Here is a 21,037-nt window from a genome sequence, read left to right on the forward strand (position 1 = left end):
TTAGAAAAAGCACCAAAATATTTAATATACATCTGGCACAAATTCCACAAGAAGTCAGTAATGGACAAACCAATGCTTTGCTTATAAGAAAAGAAAAATCTCAGACTGCACTTAATGCTCTTCTTCCAACAGGGACATGACAAAAACATTGCACTCAGGATTGCTATCAAGTAAAGACAACCTTCTTATTACAACCTTGTGCCTTAGATTGCACATTCTATAAGATGCTGTTTCTTTTCCGTTCCAGACAATAATGGTGAACAAAATTTGATATAAGAAAAGAACTGTAAAACTACAAACCAAATAGGACTCAGTAGATGCATCATCTTGAACTTCTCCCACTTCTCCTCTAGATAATTTGCTTCAAATTTGGCCACATCCCTTCAAAAAAAGATCCTACATGAACCAGAATTTACTGCAGCCATTTTCAAGCATCACATTTACACAGCGCTTGGACTCTGCTGCCTGCAAGGGGCCGCACGGGTCTGCTCCAACACACGCAACACATTCATCGCTTCCGCAGCGGGAAAACCGGATCACACGCGGTTATCTCTTGGGTAAGTCCAAAAAGACAAAAAAACCACTCCCGACACAAAGAGCGGCCGATTCAATCCCATCTACCCTTGCTGGGTTACCGAGGAACTGAGAGACTGATCAGGCAGTTGCGTTCACATGCGACTCAATGAGAACCGCACAAAGCTGTGCTCTTGTTATTTCCTTAGTTAGAATTAGTTCCCTGGGAGCCAACACACACCAAAACACATTCCTTCCATGAAGAGGGGCTTGAGGCTCAACTGGGGGCCAAGATCCACAAGCAAGTACTGCCAGAGCTCCAGCTGTGCCAACTGGCTCCCCGGGCTGGTCCTTCTCCTGGGACTGCGGGTGCTCCGCGCCCACAGCAGCGCCGGGTCAGGACCGAGTCCTCCCCGTTGCATCCACAGCTCCTGGAACTCGAGTTACTCAACTACTGACAGCACGAGGCCCTCCAGCCACTCCTGCCAGCCCACCTCCTTTTTTAAAGACTCATTTAAACTTACAGATAAGAAAGCAAGCATGTTTTTTAAGATAACCGTGTGTAGCATGACTTTAAAAAGTCACAACTTCAAAATATTAAGCAGTATTCTGTGAAGTCCTCTAACAAGTAACACATCTGCGAGTATAAAAACAGCAGCCAGCCTTCAGCTCCCCTGATCCTCTGCACAGATTTGCCACCTCTGGTCACACCATCTCCCCTCTCACAGGCCCAGAGAAGAGCAAGAGTCAGCAGATGTAGCTGCATAAAACGGCAACATTCAAGTAAACACTCCCATGCAGCAGCAGGCAACCTCCAGTGGAAAGAGAATTTACAGGGTGGGGGGGGAAAGTAACAAAAACCATTACAGCAAGAAAAACAGAGATGGATTTTTTTTCGTCTGTGTGTGAATTGACACGTTATCCAAAAAGGGCTTATCTGAAGAGTGCAATTATGCAAAGATAGAAGCTTTTAAAAACTAAAAGTTGTATAACCTCCAGAACCTGTTGGATTTAAAAAGCTAACTCCAGAAAGACTGAGGATTGCATTAGTAGCGAGGAACCGCTGTCGTTTCAGTGATTTAAGGCAAGCTGTTAGCAGGACTAGTATGTTCACACTCCCGTTTCCCTATCGCCTCACACACCCCCTCCTCGCGAAATATGTGCCCGTACAGATAGTGCAAGCGGGCACACCCCAAAGGAGCCCTCGGACTGGAAGAAGAATCTTGTAGCAATGGTTGCTACACCACTCGGGATTTGCAGTGACAATAATTGCGTTGCAGTTGACTTTAAGGGAGGAAAGCCAGGGACGGGGATGTGCTGCGTGAAAAAGAGACGCCACGTAAATGCGTCAATGGACACAGCGGAGGACGGACACCAGCATCTCCAACACACTCCAGAGCTCTCTGGCTCTGCTCAAGCATCAGGGTTTGGTCCTGAGCGAGATCCTGAGCTCGGGGAGGAACAGGGTGTGTGCAGCCCTGGTGCTGCTGCGGCTCCCAGCCTTGCTGGCTGGTACGGATCCGGCCCAACACAGAACAAAACACGGTATTTTTCATCACAAGAAAAATACACTCATGGCGCTGCATCAGGTGGGTTCCAAAAGTTTTTCAAGGGCAAATGAAAAGGCCGATGAGTCCCTCTTGGGAGCCACCTTCAATTTATTGTCAGGACAGGCAGCCCGGGCAGGGACGGGGATGCGTGGTGATCAAAGGCCCTGAGCCACACGCCATGTGGCTCCAGTCGGTCGCTCTATTGCACTCCAAAACCAGCACCCGGGAGGACCGGCACTTGTTTGCACCTTGACTTGGCTCCCTTTCAAAGGCTCAATCGCATGCAGATTAAAAGCAGTATAGCAAAAAGTATGGCAAATAGATAGTACTTAAATTGGGTCAATTAAACAAAATTAGATTACTCATCCAGGCATAAAATCCTGTGAGCAAAGGATGGTAACCTTAAACTATTCAAGTCTAAGAACAAGAGGTAGAGACACCTATGTACTTCATGGTGAAGGAGTTACAGTCTTCTGTCTTACAATCTCATGTGTTTCACTTCAGCTGATAATATAAAACAAAAGATTCAACCTTCTATAGTCCAGAGAGAAAGTGTTAACACTGGCGGTTTGGTTTGCACACAACAGAATTCAAGCAGACACTTGGCTTTCAGTACTTATTTGAAAAAATATTTATGTTATGCTTTATATTGAAACACTACTCTGAAGAATTTCGAGTTTCAGGTTAATCATCTTCCTTCTTAATCTGAAAGGCTAAATTCACATACACACATTTTGAGCAGAGGGAGCTCAAGGAAAGTGCCCAGTTGACCAAGTATCTTCTAAAAAAGGATCACACTGCGGAACACGCGGCTGTGAGACCCAGAAACTCACAATGACTATTATCTTCCGATGAGTGGGAATGATGTAACCTCAGCCAACAGAACAGATCACAAATGAAGTGGCTACTAACTACACGGTGTTTTTTTAACTCTGCTGCGCTTTTTTTGGGAAACAAGGCCTAGAACTGTAAGGAAGATACTTATGTTGACAGTGTCATGAAAATATTAAGGTCATCCGTCAGTGCAGAGCCATGGCTGGGAACCACGGGTGGCAGGAACCTGGGATCCACGGGCTCTTCAGGCTCTGCCAGACACACCAGGAGTGAAATAAAAGTCACAAGAGCAAAGCTGCTGCTGCCCCCGCGCTCTGACCCCCCGACAGCTCCTGCCCTCGGAACGGGGGCTGCAGCCACTTGCAACCAGCCCCGAGTCCCTCGCTCCCAGCAGAGCGGGGTGAGCTCATTTTGTGCTCCGACAGGTGCCTGGCCGAAAAGCCGCTGTGGCTCAGAGGCCGGGCCAGCGGCAGATCCGCCGCGCAGCCCACGGAGCCAGCGCCCGGCCCGCCCCGCTGCCGCAGCTTCAGCGCTCTGGTTTTGTGCCACCTGCCACACCCTCAGCTATTGTTCCTGTGGTTCTTTCCTTACGATTGCACGGTATTAAAAAGCTATAATGCTCCGCATAGAATAGCACCAGCAGCAAGTAAACTCACAATTCAGCATTCAATTTCAACTAATTTCCTTGGTCACGTTTCATGGACACCTATGGGTTGAATCATTCAAATCCTTATTTGAATCAATGAATAGTCTTTGACCTCAGAAATGCACCGGTACAAGTAAAAAGCAGCACAACTGAGCCTCCAGTTGGTCTGGGAGCTAAATTTTAAAGGTGTTGCAAACTATAATATGGTGCAGGTGGTCAGTGATTTATTACTAGGGAGTAAAGTTTACAGGAGTTGTATTTCATTGTGTATAACGGAAGGCAGTAAAATGCCACAGAGTGTGGATATCGGACCAGTTTTCCAGGATATTACTTAAACTACCTATACAGTTATCTATAGTTATTTATCCCAAGTCGCGGCAAGTTCACTACATGCATCAAGTTTTCTAATGCATACTCGAATAAAAAAAACTTGTAATGGTTTCAAGGATTTCATCGCCATCACTGCTCATTACAGTCCTGTGCCCTACACAATGAAGATTTAAATTATATAAAAATGAAGAGAGAATGTATTTGGCTTGTTCCACAAATATTCACAGTTTAACTATTAAACAAGCATATTTTGAGGCTCCAATACTGTTAAAGACTTCTCAGAAACACATACAAACCCCCACTCTCACACAGGTCCCCTGTGTTACAGAGTACCGTCTATCCTTGTTTAGCATCATAAAAATCGCGGGGCGACCCAAGGGAAGGTCTGACGGCCTCTCTCACTTTCGGCACTGCCAAAGAGTTGCACCTTCAGCTCCTGCTTCAGGAGTTTAAAACTGATACAGGTCTGGTTTGCATTCTGTAAACAGTAACTAAAAAACCTGGTACTTTGCTAGATAGATCATTTGGCTATTTTTGCAAGTATTCTACCCCACGGGTGGAGCTGCTCCTGCCAGGCCGAACGCGGCACAACAAGCGCGAGCCTTTTCCTCTCGACCTTGGCCACCGAGAATTGTGTGTCCTTTCCCTACAGGAAACCAGATTTTCCCTTCCTGCATATTCACCACCACCGTCTTTAAAAAGCAGCTGTATTATGTTTGATACACTAAAACAGGCTAAGCCTTGATGTGCTACAAATTGATTTCCTTACTGCAATCCACACTCAGACCACAAGATAAACGCCTGCCTGGAAGAGCCCAGTCCATCCTGCCCTGAAGAGCTCAGTCCTCGTCCTTCCAAGCTGCTGTTCAGCCTATAAATCAGCAGCAGCCACTGACACAACCCTGTGTGCAGGCGTGTGCACCAGCTATCCACTGGAATAGTTAGTTCTCACACTTTGGACACTTAAAATTCCCTTTAGGAAAAAATAAAAGTGATAAAGCATTTAATAGCTGAACGAATGCGTAGTCCCAAAGTTCTAAATACAGTCTTCATTTACTACCAAATCAGTTACATTTGGAACTTTTGCTAACAAAGCAGCCTCTGTCAGGGAATATTTTTCCTTCGTCTCATTTTTTTTAAATAACAGCACCAGCAAAGTCTCACCTCAAGTTCAATGATAGCGGCACAAATGCTTTGGCCTGCTGCGCTCACCAAAGCAGAATAAGGTTTTGCTGCCAAACAGTGCTTGTGCCATGGTAGCTTGGAAGGTTATAGCAGCCAGGACAAAGCTTTGGGTGTATTTTCCATATAAAACAGCAAGTTCAGGGCTCCCCTCCTGCAAGAGGACAGACTCAGCTGCATCTGGAACAATGACATTTGTTTTCCACAGCTTAACACATCTCCCAGAAAGAGCTTGCAGAAGCAGCATGGACAAACTCTTCTTTTATTAGATGAAAGAGATGCTATCTGTGGCTTCTGGGTTTGTTTTTAAACAGTTTTGAATACCCACATTTTGTTAGTGGTTGGTGATCCCAGACCCAAACTATTGCATAGGCTGGACACCAGCAGAGCCAGCGACAGGATTGGGGCAGAGCCGCCTCCTCTCTGCCGACCCCTCTGGGCACAGCAGATGTGCAAAGTGTCCTGGACCCACTGACAAGCTCAACACTTGAATTCTGTTTCCCTCTAGCTTTAAAACCCTTCTATCACAAAAGCCTTCAGATGCCACGGATGACTGTCCAGGGTTTTCTTTTGGTTTGGTTGGTTTGTTTTTTTAATTGAAGCTGTTTTATGATGCTGAAATGCAGCTCTGAAAATAAAAGGTGTGTCATGGAAGTGTATCGAATTCATTAAGCCAGTACTTAGCTCTGTAGAAAGCCTTGGCAATCACCCCTTTTACCAAAAGGTATAAAAAAGCTGACATACTAAAATTAAAAAAGGTAGCATCAATAACCAAAAAAGTTTCAACCAGTGTTAATAAAACTCCCTTTAAGTCACAACAGTTTCAACAGGCAAATAGTCCCAATACAGGCATTGTAAAATAATAAATTGACTCCTATCCAAATATTATCAAATCAGTCTAAAAATGACTCATCTACACTGTTGTCATTAAGAACACATTAAGAATTCACTTTGTCATCAGATGCCGATATTGTTGCTCCAGAAAGTGTGGAGTATTAACTGCGATTTAGCAATTAAACATAGGTTTTAAAAAATTGGTTTGTAATATTAATGCAAAAGATAGTTCCTTACATAGAAGTACTGTGCTTGCCAGACAAGTAAGATAATACTTTAGGTATAAATCAAACAAATTAAAGCAGAATTATACCACAGTTTTCCTTGAAGACTTAGGGTATGTGTTGCTTCTGTCAACGTTTAGCAAACTTAAGAAGCAGAACCTTTGGTTCTTTTAGTCAAGTAAAAATATTCTCATGTAACCACAAAAATACAACTTCCAGAGAAAATGGAAGTCCATCAAGAAGTCTACTTTCAATAAAACTGAGGTAGTACTGCTCTTTTATTATGTGACGTCTAAGAGATTGAGATACAAATCGCCATCTACTACTCAGTTGACTGACAGGTACAGTAATTTTATAAAACAATCCCAACATTTAGTTTGAAACTCCAAAAAAAGGAATGATCTGGACTCAGTCGCCTAACTCTTAAGTTAGCTTAAAATGGGAATTAGCCATATTACAAAAAGCTGTTGCTTACGTTGTCTTTTAGAGCCGTATTACCGGGGGAATTAATGCATTTAGAGTTAACAGTTAACACTGCTGTTCATCTTGGTATAAAACCTTAAAATTATTACAGCCTAAAATTTCAACAATGTAAACAGCACTACACACAGTACAGACCTGCCCTGACAGATGCAGTATGAAAAACTTATCTGGCACTGTATAATTTAGCAATGTTAATTTAACCTAACTAAAAAGATCTACATTGTGCAAGAAATATCAGACTTACTTATACTAATCTGAAGTCTTAAAAAAACCCCAAAAACGCTTAACGTGTAGCCAGGGTCAAATATTTCAGGGCAAGAGTAAAAGGAATAACCAAAATTAAGAAAGTGCCTAAAACATGATACAGCATTTTAGAGCCCTTTCAAAGACAAGGCAGAAAAAGGTGTAAAGTAGAAAAATCTGGAGCCTCAGTAATTTCCAGAAACATCCAGAGTTTACATTTCATGAAGGGCAACAGGTTGGTTTTGTCACTGCTGCTTCCGGGCCGCTAAGTCTGTTCCTCCGCACACAGGCCCTCTGTGTCCGAAGACTTAATACATTTGGTTTCCTCTTCCTTTTTCCTTCGCTCCATTTCCCACTCCACAAAGGTATCAAAGAGACTCGGCCAGGCCTCGTCCTCGCTGTAGTTGCTAAGGTCCGGTCCAATCACCTGAGTAAAATTTAGAAACATGTTCCACGTGTCCCGGGAGATTCCCTTGATTCCTGAGGGGTTCTCGATTAGGAAGTGTAACCACTGGTCCAAAATGGGAGGCTTGTTTTGGGTGAAGACTAATTTCCAAAGGGCAATGGCTATTTCCCGATGTAGCGACCTCTGTCCTTCTTCAGAGTCCAGGCCGAACTGGAAGGTGAAACGATAGAGATCCTTGAATTTATCTTCCTGCTTGGCTTCATTTAGGAGGCTGGGGAACCTTGCACAAATGCCGTCAATGCTGTCCGCATTTATTGCTTTGCAGCCTTCAAAAAACTCCTTCCTAGTAAGTAAGAGAAAAGCAATTAGTGCGAGCGCTTCCCACCGACCTCCCGCGCGGAACGATTCCAGCACCGCTCAGCCAGGCCGATGGATGGGAAGGGAGTTATCCGGACAAGCCGAGGTGTGTTCTCTGCGCAGGAGGCACAGCGATCCCAGCAAAGGGGAGATGTTCCAAAGAAATGTCTCACGGCTTGTGGAACCACAGACACCACTCAGATCTCCTCCAGCACTGTCAGCATTACAAAGACGTTTTGCTGTCTAGCTTTCTGACTACTCCATACTGCCATATCCACTGCCTTCCACATTAAAAATGCATAACATTTACCACAGAAGAAATGCCAAACACATTTGAAAGCACCATGTTTATGCCCTGAAGCGCCACATATAAACCAGCTTGATTCAGTATTGCCCATGCCTAAACAGCCGTGCTCTGGGCGAGCTGTTCTCAAGCACACAGCACTTCACTGGGACCTTGCCTGTGGTTTTTGGTCTCTCTTCCAGCCCGCAAAATAAAAAGGGTGCCAAGAGTAATGGGCAGCAAGGCCCTTGCTGAGAGAGTGGAAGAGAGTACAGCATCACACAGCACAGGCTGCAACGCAACATATAACATTGCTCGAAGCACCAGTCCTGTACTAATTAGCCTACTAATAATCTGGCCAAGTGGGTAGATGGTTAGCTCTGATTGCTAATGAGCAAGCGTTATAACCAGCCAATATTAATCAAAGCCAGGAGATTCTGGCACAGGATGGGCTGGAGGGAAGGCAGGAGATGGGGCAGCTCTCAGAAGAATAGAAAACCACGTTGCTTTCCTTGCTGGAAGAAGTGGATCAGCACCCGCTTCATGGAGCGTGCTGTTAAACAATGGTAATTTCTCACCGCTAGATCTGCCCTCTTTCCAAGAAAATCAAAGCAACGTTAATAAAACTTGTGGTGGCTGTGCAGAATCACAGACACTACTTGCGATTCCTTTACCTGCATCATCAGCCTCCAGTAAATCCACATTTACATTCCAGAGTAACTCATCCATTTGACGGAGACCCACAAAGCCTCTGAAGATGCTGGAAAAGCTGTGTTCAGGGCACAGCAGGGGCTTGCTTCAAGGCTCAGAACACCAAAGCAATTTTGAAAGTTCTTAGCTGAGTGAAAACAGGCAGCATTGCTCAAACCAATTCTAGATAGACCGGAAGATTTTAAAAAATGCTTCTCTCTCAGCCAGTCCCTGTAGAAAGTCTTTACTTGCTCTTACCCGGACTTTAAATACCAATCACTTGCCAGCCAGTATGGAACAGCTACCAGTGTCAAAAACCTTGTGTTTTCTTCTCTCTCTATCCTTTAACAGGATTACTCTTGGAAAACAACATTAAATGTAACACTGGTTGGGCAGGAACAATTCTTAGGAATCAGTCTGTCACTCTTTCACAGAATGATAACAGAGTTGGAAGCAATTACTAAGGAATCTCCCATTACTTTAAAGTGAAAATTAATTCCAGTGTCCAATCTCATCACCAAGACAAGGCTGGACACAGTAAAACTACTTTTGGTAAATCAATAATAAATGAATGTCTACAGATTCTCACTACACTGCTCATCATTAGCAGAATAATGTCCAAAAAACCATTTTTGCTCCTGAAACCCACTGTAAGGGGAAGGTGAAAAGAGGACAATACCAAGCTTACCTTCTGCAGTGGCTGGAATTAATCTGATCACAAGCAAGTGTTAGAAGAAATAAGTGAAGCTAATGAGGTTGTCTGTCCAACATACAGATGACAGGATATACTTTAACATATGAAAATAATTACAAGTTCTACAAGAACTAACCTTGTAAATTTGCACATGGTAGCAGCCTGGAATTTCCAAGCCAAAACTAGCACTTTAAATTCAGTGGGATCAACACAGAGGTCATTGCAAAATCGTTCCATTCCTTCTTCCAGTATGGCATCTTCCCTTTCATCCTTATACCTCCTAAATAACTCCCCAATCTTTTGGAGCGAAGATTCTTCCGCGCTGGAAACAGAATCTTTCTTTGAATCTCCAGAAAACGTTGGAGGCTGACTAGACTCTACAGTAGCATCAGTTTTCTTTGTCCCATTCACAAGTATATCTCCTGAAGACTTCCCGCAAGCTGAACCATGGTCGTCTTTGTGGACTGCGCTTCTCTTACTGTGCGACTTGCTGCCGGATTCCCTTTCCCCATTTTTGCTGCCGAGGGTAGAAGAAGGATTCTTGCACTTGGTGACACACTGGCCCATGATGTTGCAAGCCCAGTTTCTAGAGCAGCCCCCTTGCCGTCCGACACCCTCGCAGCTGCTCTTCAACACATCTCACCATGCCATTAGCAGCAGTGCACTGACCTGAAAAACAGTTTCAGAGTCAAATTGCCGTTTCTCCACAAAGAATATTGTTAGTATTAAACGTGGGATAACATTTGCCAGTAAGAGACCGACTTCAGGATATTTAAGTTTTGCACAGTGAAAAGGAGTAGTGTACAGAAGGCTGGCATATGCCATAAATTTCGGGCAATTTCAGGCTGTTTTACCTAGAAATCAATGCAGCTCACTCAGTGGCTGCAGTATACTAACAGGTCCTAATAAAGGAAATTCCTAAAATTCTTACTCTAACATAGGTTACAAAGAGGTTGATTCATGTACAGGCTTCATCAAGGCAGACTAGTCTAACCCAGAAATATTTTAAAGGAAATGGTTTTTAAAAGTATGCCCACATTTTATATATAGAATATAACACGCTGACACAAAGCAGGGGTGGGACACGGACACTGACAGCACAACTTGTCAGAGACTTGAACATTAGATTTAGACTGAACCTGCAGCAAACGAGCTACAGGGATTTCAGGTGTTGTGTGTGTTATTTTGTGTGTGTGTGTGTGTTTTGTTTGGTTGGTTTTGGTTCTTGTTTTTTTTTTGGGGTGGGGAGGTAGTTGTGGGTTTGGTTTTTTTAAACAGAGTTTGGAATCTAGATTTTCATTCTTAAAACGTACACCAAGCATATTTGCAGAAAGGAGGCAATGGGCACTTTTCATGCGAGATGGAGTTTAGGAGTTATTCTTTGTTTCAAGTGGGCTCCTCCCTCCAGGTAAGCAGACAGACAGAAGGAAGGGGCTGCTTTAATGGAACGTTTTCAGCCAGACACGCATGCAGATAAGAAGCAGTCATTCCAGTTCTGTTTTTTTTTTTTTAAAAAATCCAAATTAAAATGCCAGAATTATTCCATCATACTCTGCTTTTATAAATCCCAATGTTAAAGCCTTGCCTATTTGGAAAAGATATTTTACCCACAGAAAAGGTTCTTAAATTTTCCCTATGAAAACCCAGCTAACACTGACACTATCCTATCAGCATGCACCCGCGCCGTGGACAGGCCGTTTCTCAGAAACATCAGCTCCGAGAAAGCAATTGCTTATCATATTCCTCCTTTACCACTTATTTGCATTTCATCTCTGCTGTCAGTTAGGCAAAAGCCTCAAACATAAAAATTATGCTTGCCTTGTCTTTGTTTACTGTTTCCAGGTTACAGAACTAGAACAAGAAAGAAAAGAGATAAAAATTGAAAATGAAGACGTGAAACAGATGCCATGGCAGCTTTTCTGTCCGCTTCCTTGGGTAAAGCTCTTCTGAGACCAGACCCCTGCTTTAAGCTGTAAATCAACTTGGAACAGCAGCACCAAGCACAGATGAATTCAACAGAAATCAGCATAACAAACACAAATCTTCTCTTGGCCATTACACCTGGTTTGGCAAAACAGCACGTGTGCATCTTCATGAGGGGGGAAAAATGCTGGTTTCAACTACCGGGCATCCCTTCCCCTCCCCGGCCCTTTTTCTTAAGCCTATAACCCACAAACAAAATTAACAAAACCCTATTTTTAAGCAGCTGAAGGAACAAACATCTGCTTTAAAGATGAACTTTGTAGCATCATTATTATAGGCAACTAAAGTTCAATTAATGCATTGAAGAATAATTCCTTGGTCATTTGTATTTTAAAGGATTCATTAAAATATGCATTTCCACATAAACATCCCAAAAGACAATTTCTCTGTTCCTTAGTATTTCAGAGCTCTCTGTGAACTGCAGAGCAGAGCCTGGCACTGGTCCCTGTGCTGCCCTGCGTCTGAGCCACCTCGTCTCCTCCAGCCTACACCGGTCATTTCTTCATTACACCAAAACAAACAGGATGTTATTAGGCAGTGTAAATTACTGCTTAGTGATTAACTTCGAGATACCAGCCTTCCTATTGCTCCTTTAAACTCATCAGCATTCAAAAAGCTCTGTCTACACTAATTCTTGTTCTTCCATCAGTTTCTCAAAAGCAGTTTGCGCTACTTTGGCCACATTTTGCTTTAGAAGCACGCAAGTAAAGGAACAGAAAAAAAAATCCTACATAAAAACTAGTATTAAAGTAGAGCCTAGCTAGTTTATAAAACTTTCTGCCCAAACACATAACAGCAACTATTAGCTGTTGGGGATTCAGAACAGCTTTTCCCTGTGAGCTGGTTAAAGAACAGTTGCCTATTAGTGCACGGTACTTTCCTCTAAAGTAGCTGGCAATACTCAGATCACACACAGCACAATGGACAGAGATGAGTCCAATTCACTTTAGGAATCCAAATTTTAAGTTAAAAAAAAAAAAAAAAAGACAGTTTGCAAGACTAACTTACATACTCTGTCCATACATTTTCCCAACAGGAGTGATTCATGTTGTCTTGCTTCCTAAGCAACGGTTTGTATTAGTGATGATAACAATCTAATATTCTAGTCTTCCCAGTGACATCATCAGTCTGATGAAACAGACGGGGTCTGCTGTCATTCGCTGTTATGAAAAGTCAGCATTACACCAGAGAGGGAAGGTCTGCCAACATGATTAAACACCAGTATGTGAGGAGGTGCCCCCTGGAGAGCACAGTGACACTCACCCAGAGTAGATGTTGACCCCGGCCCCGCCACACACCCCTCCAACACACACCTTCCCGTGCGCTGACCCACCTGCCTACACGGAGCAGAGGGCTGCTCCCCAACAGCTGCTGCCTGGGCTCTGCCAGCGCGGCCCTTCCCTGCACATCGGAGTTCTTCCTTCTGCCTGCCGAGGGGCTTCTCAGAGCACAATCCTACTCCTTCGGAACAACCACTACAAGATACTGAAGTACAGTTGCTGCAGTTCCTTGCTTTTCTAGTATGTGAAACTTGATGCCCCGTGCCAGATACTTTGAAGCATTCTACCCCAAAAATAGCAAAACCAGCCTGAAAAAAAAAAAAAAAGAAAAAGAAAAGTCAGACTGCATCCGCTGGCAGGCTGGGGATGTATCTGGTTTTATAAAAGGCAAGCCTTTTGGCGCTCCATCAGTTACCCTTTTATAAAACGCCTTCACTGAGCTGGATCCACTTCACTTACCAGTCACCTCCGCTTCCTACATGACTCAGGTTTCAAGGCATGAGAGGAACAAGAGCCTCGGAAGGAGATAGAAACAAGTGGGAGAACTCAGCCCTTTTGTTAGGGAAGGCTGGAAAGAGGATCCAATTGCAGCGTCAGGAGCTGCACTGAACTCAGTGTTGGCGGTGTGTGAACACGCACACTCAGGAAAGCGAGCACAGCCACTCATTGAACTGTGGGGCAAAGCATGTGTCACGTTGTGCTGATTACAGCTAAGTGAGCACAAGGATGCGCAGAAATATTTTTCCCAGCTCATTGGGAACTACAAGTATAAAGTTCTTGCCCACCCAAAGGTTGTACTGAATTGCTGGCGAAGCACCAATTCCCAAAAGGATCAGCTCCCAAGAGCAAAATTACTGTAACTGGCTTGCCCAATGTGACAGTGAGACTCAAAAGGCCACGCTGACCACTGGTTTTGCCATTCTACTACAAAAGATCAAAATTCAGGGCTAAGGTTGGAACGTTTTCAGCACCACAGGATGCTGTACTCCCAGAGAAGTCTGATTACTCAGACAAGAATTGAGCAATAATCTACAGTAAATATGAATCACCAAGATGCCCATGAGGCCACCTTCCACACAACAGGAACTGCAAAGCAGAGACTGACGGTGATGTTCTCTGCTCCTTTCTAGAAGGGAGAAAGCAACTGGAAACACAGGACAACTAGTGCTGGTGAATAACGCCAGTTAAAGGAAAGCCACCCTCGAAGAACAAAGGACGTGTAGAGCCGTATTGCCCAATGCAATGAACGGAAAACCTAGATAAAATTGGAAAGACCTTGCTAGTGCTGGATGGGGCTTTCTGTTTTGTTGTGGGGGAGGTTTTAGGCTTTTTTTTTTTTTTAGGTGCTGTAAATAAATTAGGTTTTCTCCATTTTCAAGTGGCAGATCACACGTAACCCAAGGTTTGAAGGGAGCCAAACAAGAAAGTGACTCAGTAATAATTTTCTGTCATACAGGCACACCATGGCACAACTGGAAACTCTGCAGTGGGGAAGAGCTGGCAGGAGGAGAAAAGATGCCAAGGAGATACTTAAGTAACACTGTATTTTTCCTTAATGACTGATTTTATTGTAGTAATAGAAATTATTGGATATGACCATAGAATAACAAAACACAGCCAAGCATCACGCTGTTTAATAAAGTGTTGCATCAGAATGTATTTACAATGAGTTTCAAAATGCAGAAAGTATCAAGAGAGAAGAGGAAAATAACCCTCCATACATTCAAGAACACCTCAAAGACAAATTTAAGAAATCTGATAACAAAAGGGGATACAGCTCAGCCAACCCATTAAATCCCTTCCCAAGTAGCAGCTCACTAGCCAAGGCAAAGACAACATTGCCAGAGCTTAATGAAGCCTCAACCCAGCCTCAACTTTTTGCAAACACTTGAGCATAGCTTGTCAGAATTTTAGAATTTCACTATGCGTTATCTACTTTTTAGTGGACAGGGATACATGACTTCAAAAATAGCTGAGAGGAGGAGGGAACAGTACCATGGCTGCCCCATCTTTTTCCAGCTCTGACCAGATCCAGACAGCTTTGCACTGGGGAGACACGAGAGCATCACTGCAACTGCTGAACCAGAAGCAATCACTGCTCTAACAGTTGATGCTGGGCAAGTGACCTTGTAAGCAAACATATGACACTTACATAGTTTCAGCTACACAGGGAATCATTCCACAGGCTTCGCAGCCTCCTTCAGACTCCCTGGGTTCCACATGGAATGCTGTAAGACAAAACACCACAGAAATCTTTACATTTAGAAGAGGCTATGGAAACCATAAAATGCACCAAATTGCTCAAAAGCGACTATACATTTAGCAAAATACATAGTCAAAATCCATCTGTTGAGACATTTTATAAAACCACTTCACTTTTTAACTTACAGAGTAGCATTAACACCATTAACTCTGCATTGCCATATAAAGCACAGATCAAGTACTGAATGCAACAAACAAGTTTGTTAGGAGTAAACACACACTTCTAGATACTTTTATGTCTTTCAGCATGGGAGAGTTAACTCCTCATTTCATGCACTCAAAGCAAAAGAGGGGACATACTACCATTGTCAATGCATGTTAGCTGAGCGGCTGTTTAATCTGTGAATGCCAGACAGTTGTTACCTAGCAAAGCATAATTTAGGTCTAGAAAGTAATTCTCTTTTTTCATTCTCTAGCACATTCTTTTCCGTGTTTGTTTTCCCATGTTCAGTTGAGCTGACTCAACTTCACTTCTCTTGAATTCCCAGCTCTGCTATATAACTACGAAGCTCTGAAGAGGAAATGACAGACAAAGGTATGTCTGGTTTGTGTAGTAAGAGCTACAACTGCAGCACGTAGTCAACACCTCCATTTGTACCTGATCAAAAAAACAACAAAACAGCTCTGGCAAAGCTGCTCTGCTCTACCATACTAACAAAAACACGAAAATGCCTTGGTTTTACATCTCTTCCTACATCGAGGGAATGGGCAGGTGATCAAAAGCTGCTTTTCTGCATATGTACTTTTTACACAAGACCTACTTCTTAGGAAACACGTAGGAACATTAGCTTGTTCAGTGCTTTCTTCAGCAGAAACCAGCGAATGGATGTAGAAGGAAAACCATGAAACAAGTTCTTACTGCACATGCCAATCTCCACATAAGTTGACTATTCCCCAGACTTGAGTCTTACACGTGGATTAGGGCAAATATGACCAACAAATAAAACCCAGTTCAGATCAAACTTTTTTCAAAAAGCCTTTAAAAGCCCAGGGAAATGGGCATCCAAAATTCGTCAAAACCCCTGAAACCGTGGAGTGGTACTTTCACCTGTAATACACACAGACTGAGCAAAAACATATCTCCGCTGAACCATTTTTAGGTGTTTACTTTTGAGATGGATAGTCCAAAAAGCCTACTTCACTCTGCACTTACATCCTCCACTTCCAAACCTCATCCTCCACACAAACAACCACCCTTTTGCCCTCCACAGGAGCCTCTCACAGCTCTTTCAGCGTACGCTTGTGCTGAAGGGGCCACCCTGTGCCAACGCGGAGCCACCAACCAGCTCAAAGACGTTCGGGAACAGAGGAGCTCCTGCCTCTCTCGTGGTGCAAGTTCTAGCTTGGATTTCTTTCTGTTTGACCAGAGCATCCCATGAATTCCAAGAATTTAAGAAAATGTAACATCTGGCACTTCTATGTTAATTTCTTTCAGCCTCCTGCAACTAAGTAATTCCTTTTATACATCATTGGGTGAGGAAAGAAGAGATGGGGGAGATACAGGGCGCCATGCCGCCTTGTTCCCCCAGGAACCTGCTTAAATAGAGAAGAGGCAACATCTTACACTTCACATTTTAAAAAACATTGTCGTGGCAGCTTTAGGCAACAAACTACCTACTTTACAAACAAATTTGTATTTCTTTGGAAGAAATCTATGGCCCACCAAATCTACATTTCCAGTTGACTACAGCACCTACTGGAAGCAAACACTTATTTCAAGTTCAAAAGAAGGTGAATCAGATGGAGTTCAGCCCTAGCCAGCAAAAGCCAAACTGTTTCAGGTTGTTTGATGTAGTTTCCACATTGGCTGACCTATACACACACAGAGTCTGGAGTCAGAAGCCAGAAATGTTAACACCTGTTAGAACCACCAGCTACAATTCTTCCCTCATTCTCACTACTTTTATTCCACCAAGTTGCCCATTTCACCTTATTTAATTTTTAATGAAGTAGCAAGTGTAAACTTCTGCAAGAACACAATTATGGGATGTGGAATAAAAAGTTAGTATGAGTTAGCAGTTAAAACAAGCTCTTCAAGTCTATGTTTAAAGGGTATCATAGCACAGCAATGCGTTGTCAATGACTTCATCCTAAATCACGCAAGGTGACTGCGGCGGGGGCGGAAAGAAGCGTCGACACTCCCATGGCACAGGTTTTAATTCAGTCCTTGGGTCAGGGTTGCAAGGTACAGCCGTGTACTGTGATCACCAAGCATCCTCATGGCTGGTGCGGGAGGAGCATCACGCTACAGTAACTCAGAAAACAGCCTGCATCCCTCATTAGCGATCCTCCTCAGCAGTCCACTGGGAAAATAAACAAGCAGCATGAACCCTGTGGGTTATGGAGACCTTTGTTTTGCTCACCTGCCTCTTTCTGCACCTGTGTACAACTCCCCGCTGTGACTCTGGCTCTCCCGGGTGCTGGGGCACGGAAGATCACGCTGCAGAACACGGCAGCACTGAAGCTGCTCTTTCCCTCAACACTCCTCAGCAGCAGCTTTTCCAGGGGTAAAGGCTGAAAGCGTTCTCACAAAAAGGCAACTTTCTTTGCTTTTCTGCAGGGAATCAGTGAAGAATTAGTGAGATTTCCCTCTTCATCAGGCAGAAATTGAGAAGATCAACTCTGCGCCTGGAAGATGTTACTGTGCAGTTAAGAGTTTTACACTACAGCAGCAAAGCACTTGGTGCCTAAGTGTTAAAGCATTAACAAAGCGTCGGTCAGCAATGCCATCGCATTACAGAAACTCCTTATTTCAAGTCATAGCTTGCAACGAAACTTTCTCAGCAAAAGCACTCTGACCCAGCACAACAGGCACATTACGGGCTTTCATTAGCCCAAAAGACACCTCACCATGGCCTTAACCAAGAACCATGGCAGCACCTGTCGGCCACACAGATCTGCTCCACACCTCTGCTGCACAAACACTTTTATGCAAACTTACTTAAGAGGAAGTCTAAGAGCAGGAAAGTGCTGCCACAATTAGTTAAAATGAATTATTAGTTTGTCAGGCTTCCTGCAGTTCAAGCACCTTTCAATGAACTACAGCCAGGTTCTGATTTCAGGGGCATGCAGAGGCGAACTTCGTGAATCTGTTCCAAATCATGATAACAAACTATTTCTGATTAACCTTGCTTTAAGCTTTGGAAACAAACGGATTTAGAAATCTGATCAAACTGGGTAAAGTTTGTCTCTACCGAACACACTGGTATCAGAGTAGAAACCAGTTATATAGATGCATGAAAAGGGACCCTGCAGAGTTTCGGCTGCCCCTTGGCAGAAGGCTGAACAGCAGTCAATAGAAGAACCAAGCCAGACGACGCATGTGGTGAAAGCCTGAATATTTTCTCAAATGAGATATGGATTTCTCTGAGAAACACCATACTGGAAAGGCTTAATTAGTTTGGAAGGGAAGAGAGAGGCAGGTACAAAAATATCTTTAAAAAAAAAATCCAAGTAACAATACAATCAGAAATGGCTTCATCATATCTACAGCCCATAATTCTGGGCCAGCTCTCAGTGCCAAGAACCAGAGCTATCACTAAACCTCTTCCTAAAAGAAGCCCCACAGTCGCCAGGAAGGAGGCAAAAATCCCTTAACAACCAACTGTGGCTGTACTTCACTGTGTGCTGCTAACTATACTAGGTTAGCTTAAGAAAAAATGAATAATAATGCGAAAAATAGGGAAAGAGAGACTAAGGGCACCTTACTTTTCACACAGAATCACAGAATCGACTGGGTTGGAAGAGACCTCAGAGATCATCGAGTCCAACCCTTGGTCCAACTCTAGTCCGTTTACTAGATCATGGCACTAAGTGCCATGTCCAATCTCAGTTTAAAAACCTCCAGGGACGGCGAGTCCACCACCTCCCTGGGCAGCCATTCCAATGCCTGACCACTCTCTCTGTAAAGAATTTCTTTCTAATATCCAGCCTAAATTTCCCCTGGTAGAGTTTAAGCCCATGCCCCCTTGTCCTATTGCTGACTGCCTGGGAGAAGAGACCAATCCCCACCTGGCTAGAACTGCCCTTCAGGTAGTTCTAGAGAGTGATGAGGTCACCTCTAAGCCTCCTCTTCTCCAGACTAAACAAGCCCAGCTCCCTCAGCCTCTCCCCATAGGTCTTATGTTCAAGTCCCTTCACCAGTCGTGTTGCTCTTCTCTGGACCCGCTCCAGCACTTCAATGTCTTTCCTGAACTGAGGGGCCCAGAACTGAACACAATACTCCAGGTGTGGCCTCACCAATGCAGAGTACAGGGGAAGGATCACTGCCCTTGTCCTGCTGACCACGCTGTTTTTGATACTTTTTTTGATACTTTTGCTCATGCAAGACACACTCCTCAAGCGGCTTTTTCAGCAGACACGCATGCATCCTTGAATCCCACCCTTTCTTTCACACTTTAACCACACAATACCTTTCTTACCAATTACTTCTCATTGTTTTTCCACTTGGCCCCATTAAAAGGTTTTAAGTCCTTTCCTATTATGTGTTTCATTCTACTTTATTAGGTGGGTGGAATGATTTGTTACGATTATTGTATTTTCACAGAGCAAACCCAAGTCCAGTTAGCTAAATAGCGCATAATCTTAGCAGGGTGCCTTCAGGTGCTTCTGTAATGTAAATAAATTAATGAACTAATTCACTCGGCAGCAGTACTTGTTTTGAGAAGCCTATTTAGGCCATGAGCAAGACACCAGGCAGAGGGGAAATCAGCACAGCCAAATGATGTGGCTGTTCAAGATCACGCCACCAGTTTTCAGCAAAGCCAAAACCAGAACTGCAACCAGATTCCATCCGATTCCTGATCTCACACATACTTCGACATGAACAAACTCGTTTATTTTGCTACACATAACTCAAACCCTGGATGAGTTTGAATCTACCACCGTCAAAAACCCAAGCTCCCTGTCAAAGGCCATACAACTCTCAAGGTCCACCACTTAGAAACAAATCAAACCATCATCTAATGAGGGTTTGTGGGTTTTTGCCCTGTCATATGCAAAGGGTTGTAAAAGAATAATCCTTCAGTATTTTTCCAGGGTACACTGTAACTTCTGCCCAGCACCACAGACCTTTAGCACTTTGGTATGTATTATGAATAATTAAAGCAGCACATGCCAGGGGAATAGCTACTCTGTGCTCAGACACAATCAGTTCACATCTCTACAGCAAAATGCAAATTATGGGACCACAGAAACCACGACCCTCAGATCTTTGACACAGACACATCCCACTGTAAGTATCTGAATGGAGCTGTGCGACAAACACGTACCTTACTGTGCCTCAGTCAATTCCCTAAATTAATCTACGGAAAACTGCAACTATCCTGTAGCCAAACCAAAATAACTTTAAAAAACCACCTCAGTCTACAATCCAATCTGCAATGGAAAAAAAGTATTTACTTTTAAAGTGAGCTAAGTGTGCACAGATTTTCTTTTGCTCTGCAGACTTTTCTTTTGCTAGCAGACTTCACCTCGAGGCAACTGAGGCACCTTCATCCATTACATTCAGCTGAATATAATTCAAGTGATTCCTGTAATAATAACCAGGTACGCTTTAAACTAATTGCAATAAGTGAATATATTTCTTACTGCTGTCAACAACGAAGAAAACACATCAATTACACAAAAAGAAGTCTTTCCAGCGGCTCTGTTACCAGTGTCCCACCTCCAGCACAACGCAGCTGTGAGAACTGTGACCCATACAGCTGCCTGGCAGGGCAGCAAAGGGACAAGACAAGAGCCAGACCACCTCATAAGATCACTCCTGGCAGCAGATGCTCACAAGGCACTTACAGAAGACCCACCAGCCATCTCGGTAAGTGTAACAGAGTTTTCAGGTTGCCAGCCAAAAGAATCACTCATTTCATGCAGTTGTGTAGGAACTTCATTACCAGCTGACCACGTAAATACTGGAATCATATTGAAGTTATGCACAAAGAATCGTTCCAAGTGAAGGGACTGACATCTGAAAGTGCTTCAAGAACATATGCTTGGATTTTTAAACTGACTGCAGTTTTTAAAACAGCAAATACACAAAGCCACCTGCAGAGACCCACTTCTCTCTCCTGATTTGAGTCCTGACTTCCCTGTCACAGTGAATGACACCAACACTCCTTCCTGTACAAGGGATGCTGCAGTATTTACATGTTAACCATATCAACGGCTTCAAAGCAGCTCCTTTGAGTACTTGAACTTAGGTCATCACTTGTAACAAAGACTCTCAGCTCTCCTTGAGAAATCTGG

At 43.6% G+C, this 21,037-nt stretch overlaps 1 protein-coding gene across 6 annotated transcripts in view; it reads right to left on the minus strand.

The window, feature by feature from the left end:
• DCUN1D3 (defective in cullin neddylation 1 domain containing 3) overlaps window positions 1-21,037 on the minus strand; it is a 25,907-nt gene continuing 4,870 nt past the window's right edge. For 2 of the 6 annotated variants that reach the window (XM_065031058.1, XM_065031060.1), the window contains exons 2-6: window positions 17,158-17,348; window positions 14,685-14,760; window positions 12,586-12,840; window positions 9,406-9,938; window positions 1-7,588 (exon numbers count right to left, since the gene is read on the minus strand). In XM_065031058.1, coding sequence (XP_064887130.1) covers window positions 7,105-7,588; window positions 9,406-9,836 — 915 coding nt within the window. In that variant the 5' untranslated portion in view covers window positions 9,837-9,938; window positions 12,586-12,840; window positions 14,685-14,760; window positions 17,158-17,348 and the 3' untranslated portion in view covers window positions 1-7,104. Of the gene's footprint in view, window positions 7,589-9,405; window positions 9,939-12,260; window positions 12,452-12,585; window positions 12,841-14,684; window positions 14,761-17,157; window positions 17,349-21,037 lie in introns of all 6 variants that reach the window. The other 4 variants (XM_065031061.1, XM_065031062.1, XM_065031059.1 and 1 more) reach the window with 4 other exon arrangements.

This window comes from Columba livia, chromosome 15 (assembly GCF_036013475.1).
Source record: "Columba livia isolate bColLiv1 breed racing homer chromosome 15, bColLiv1.pat.W.v2, whole genome shotgun sequence".
Taxonomy (NCBI): Eukaryota; Metazoa; Chordata; class Aves; order Columbiformes; family Columbidae; genus Columba; species Columba livia.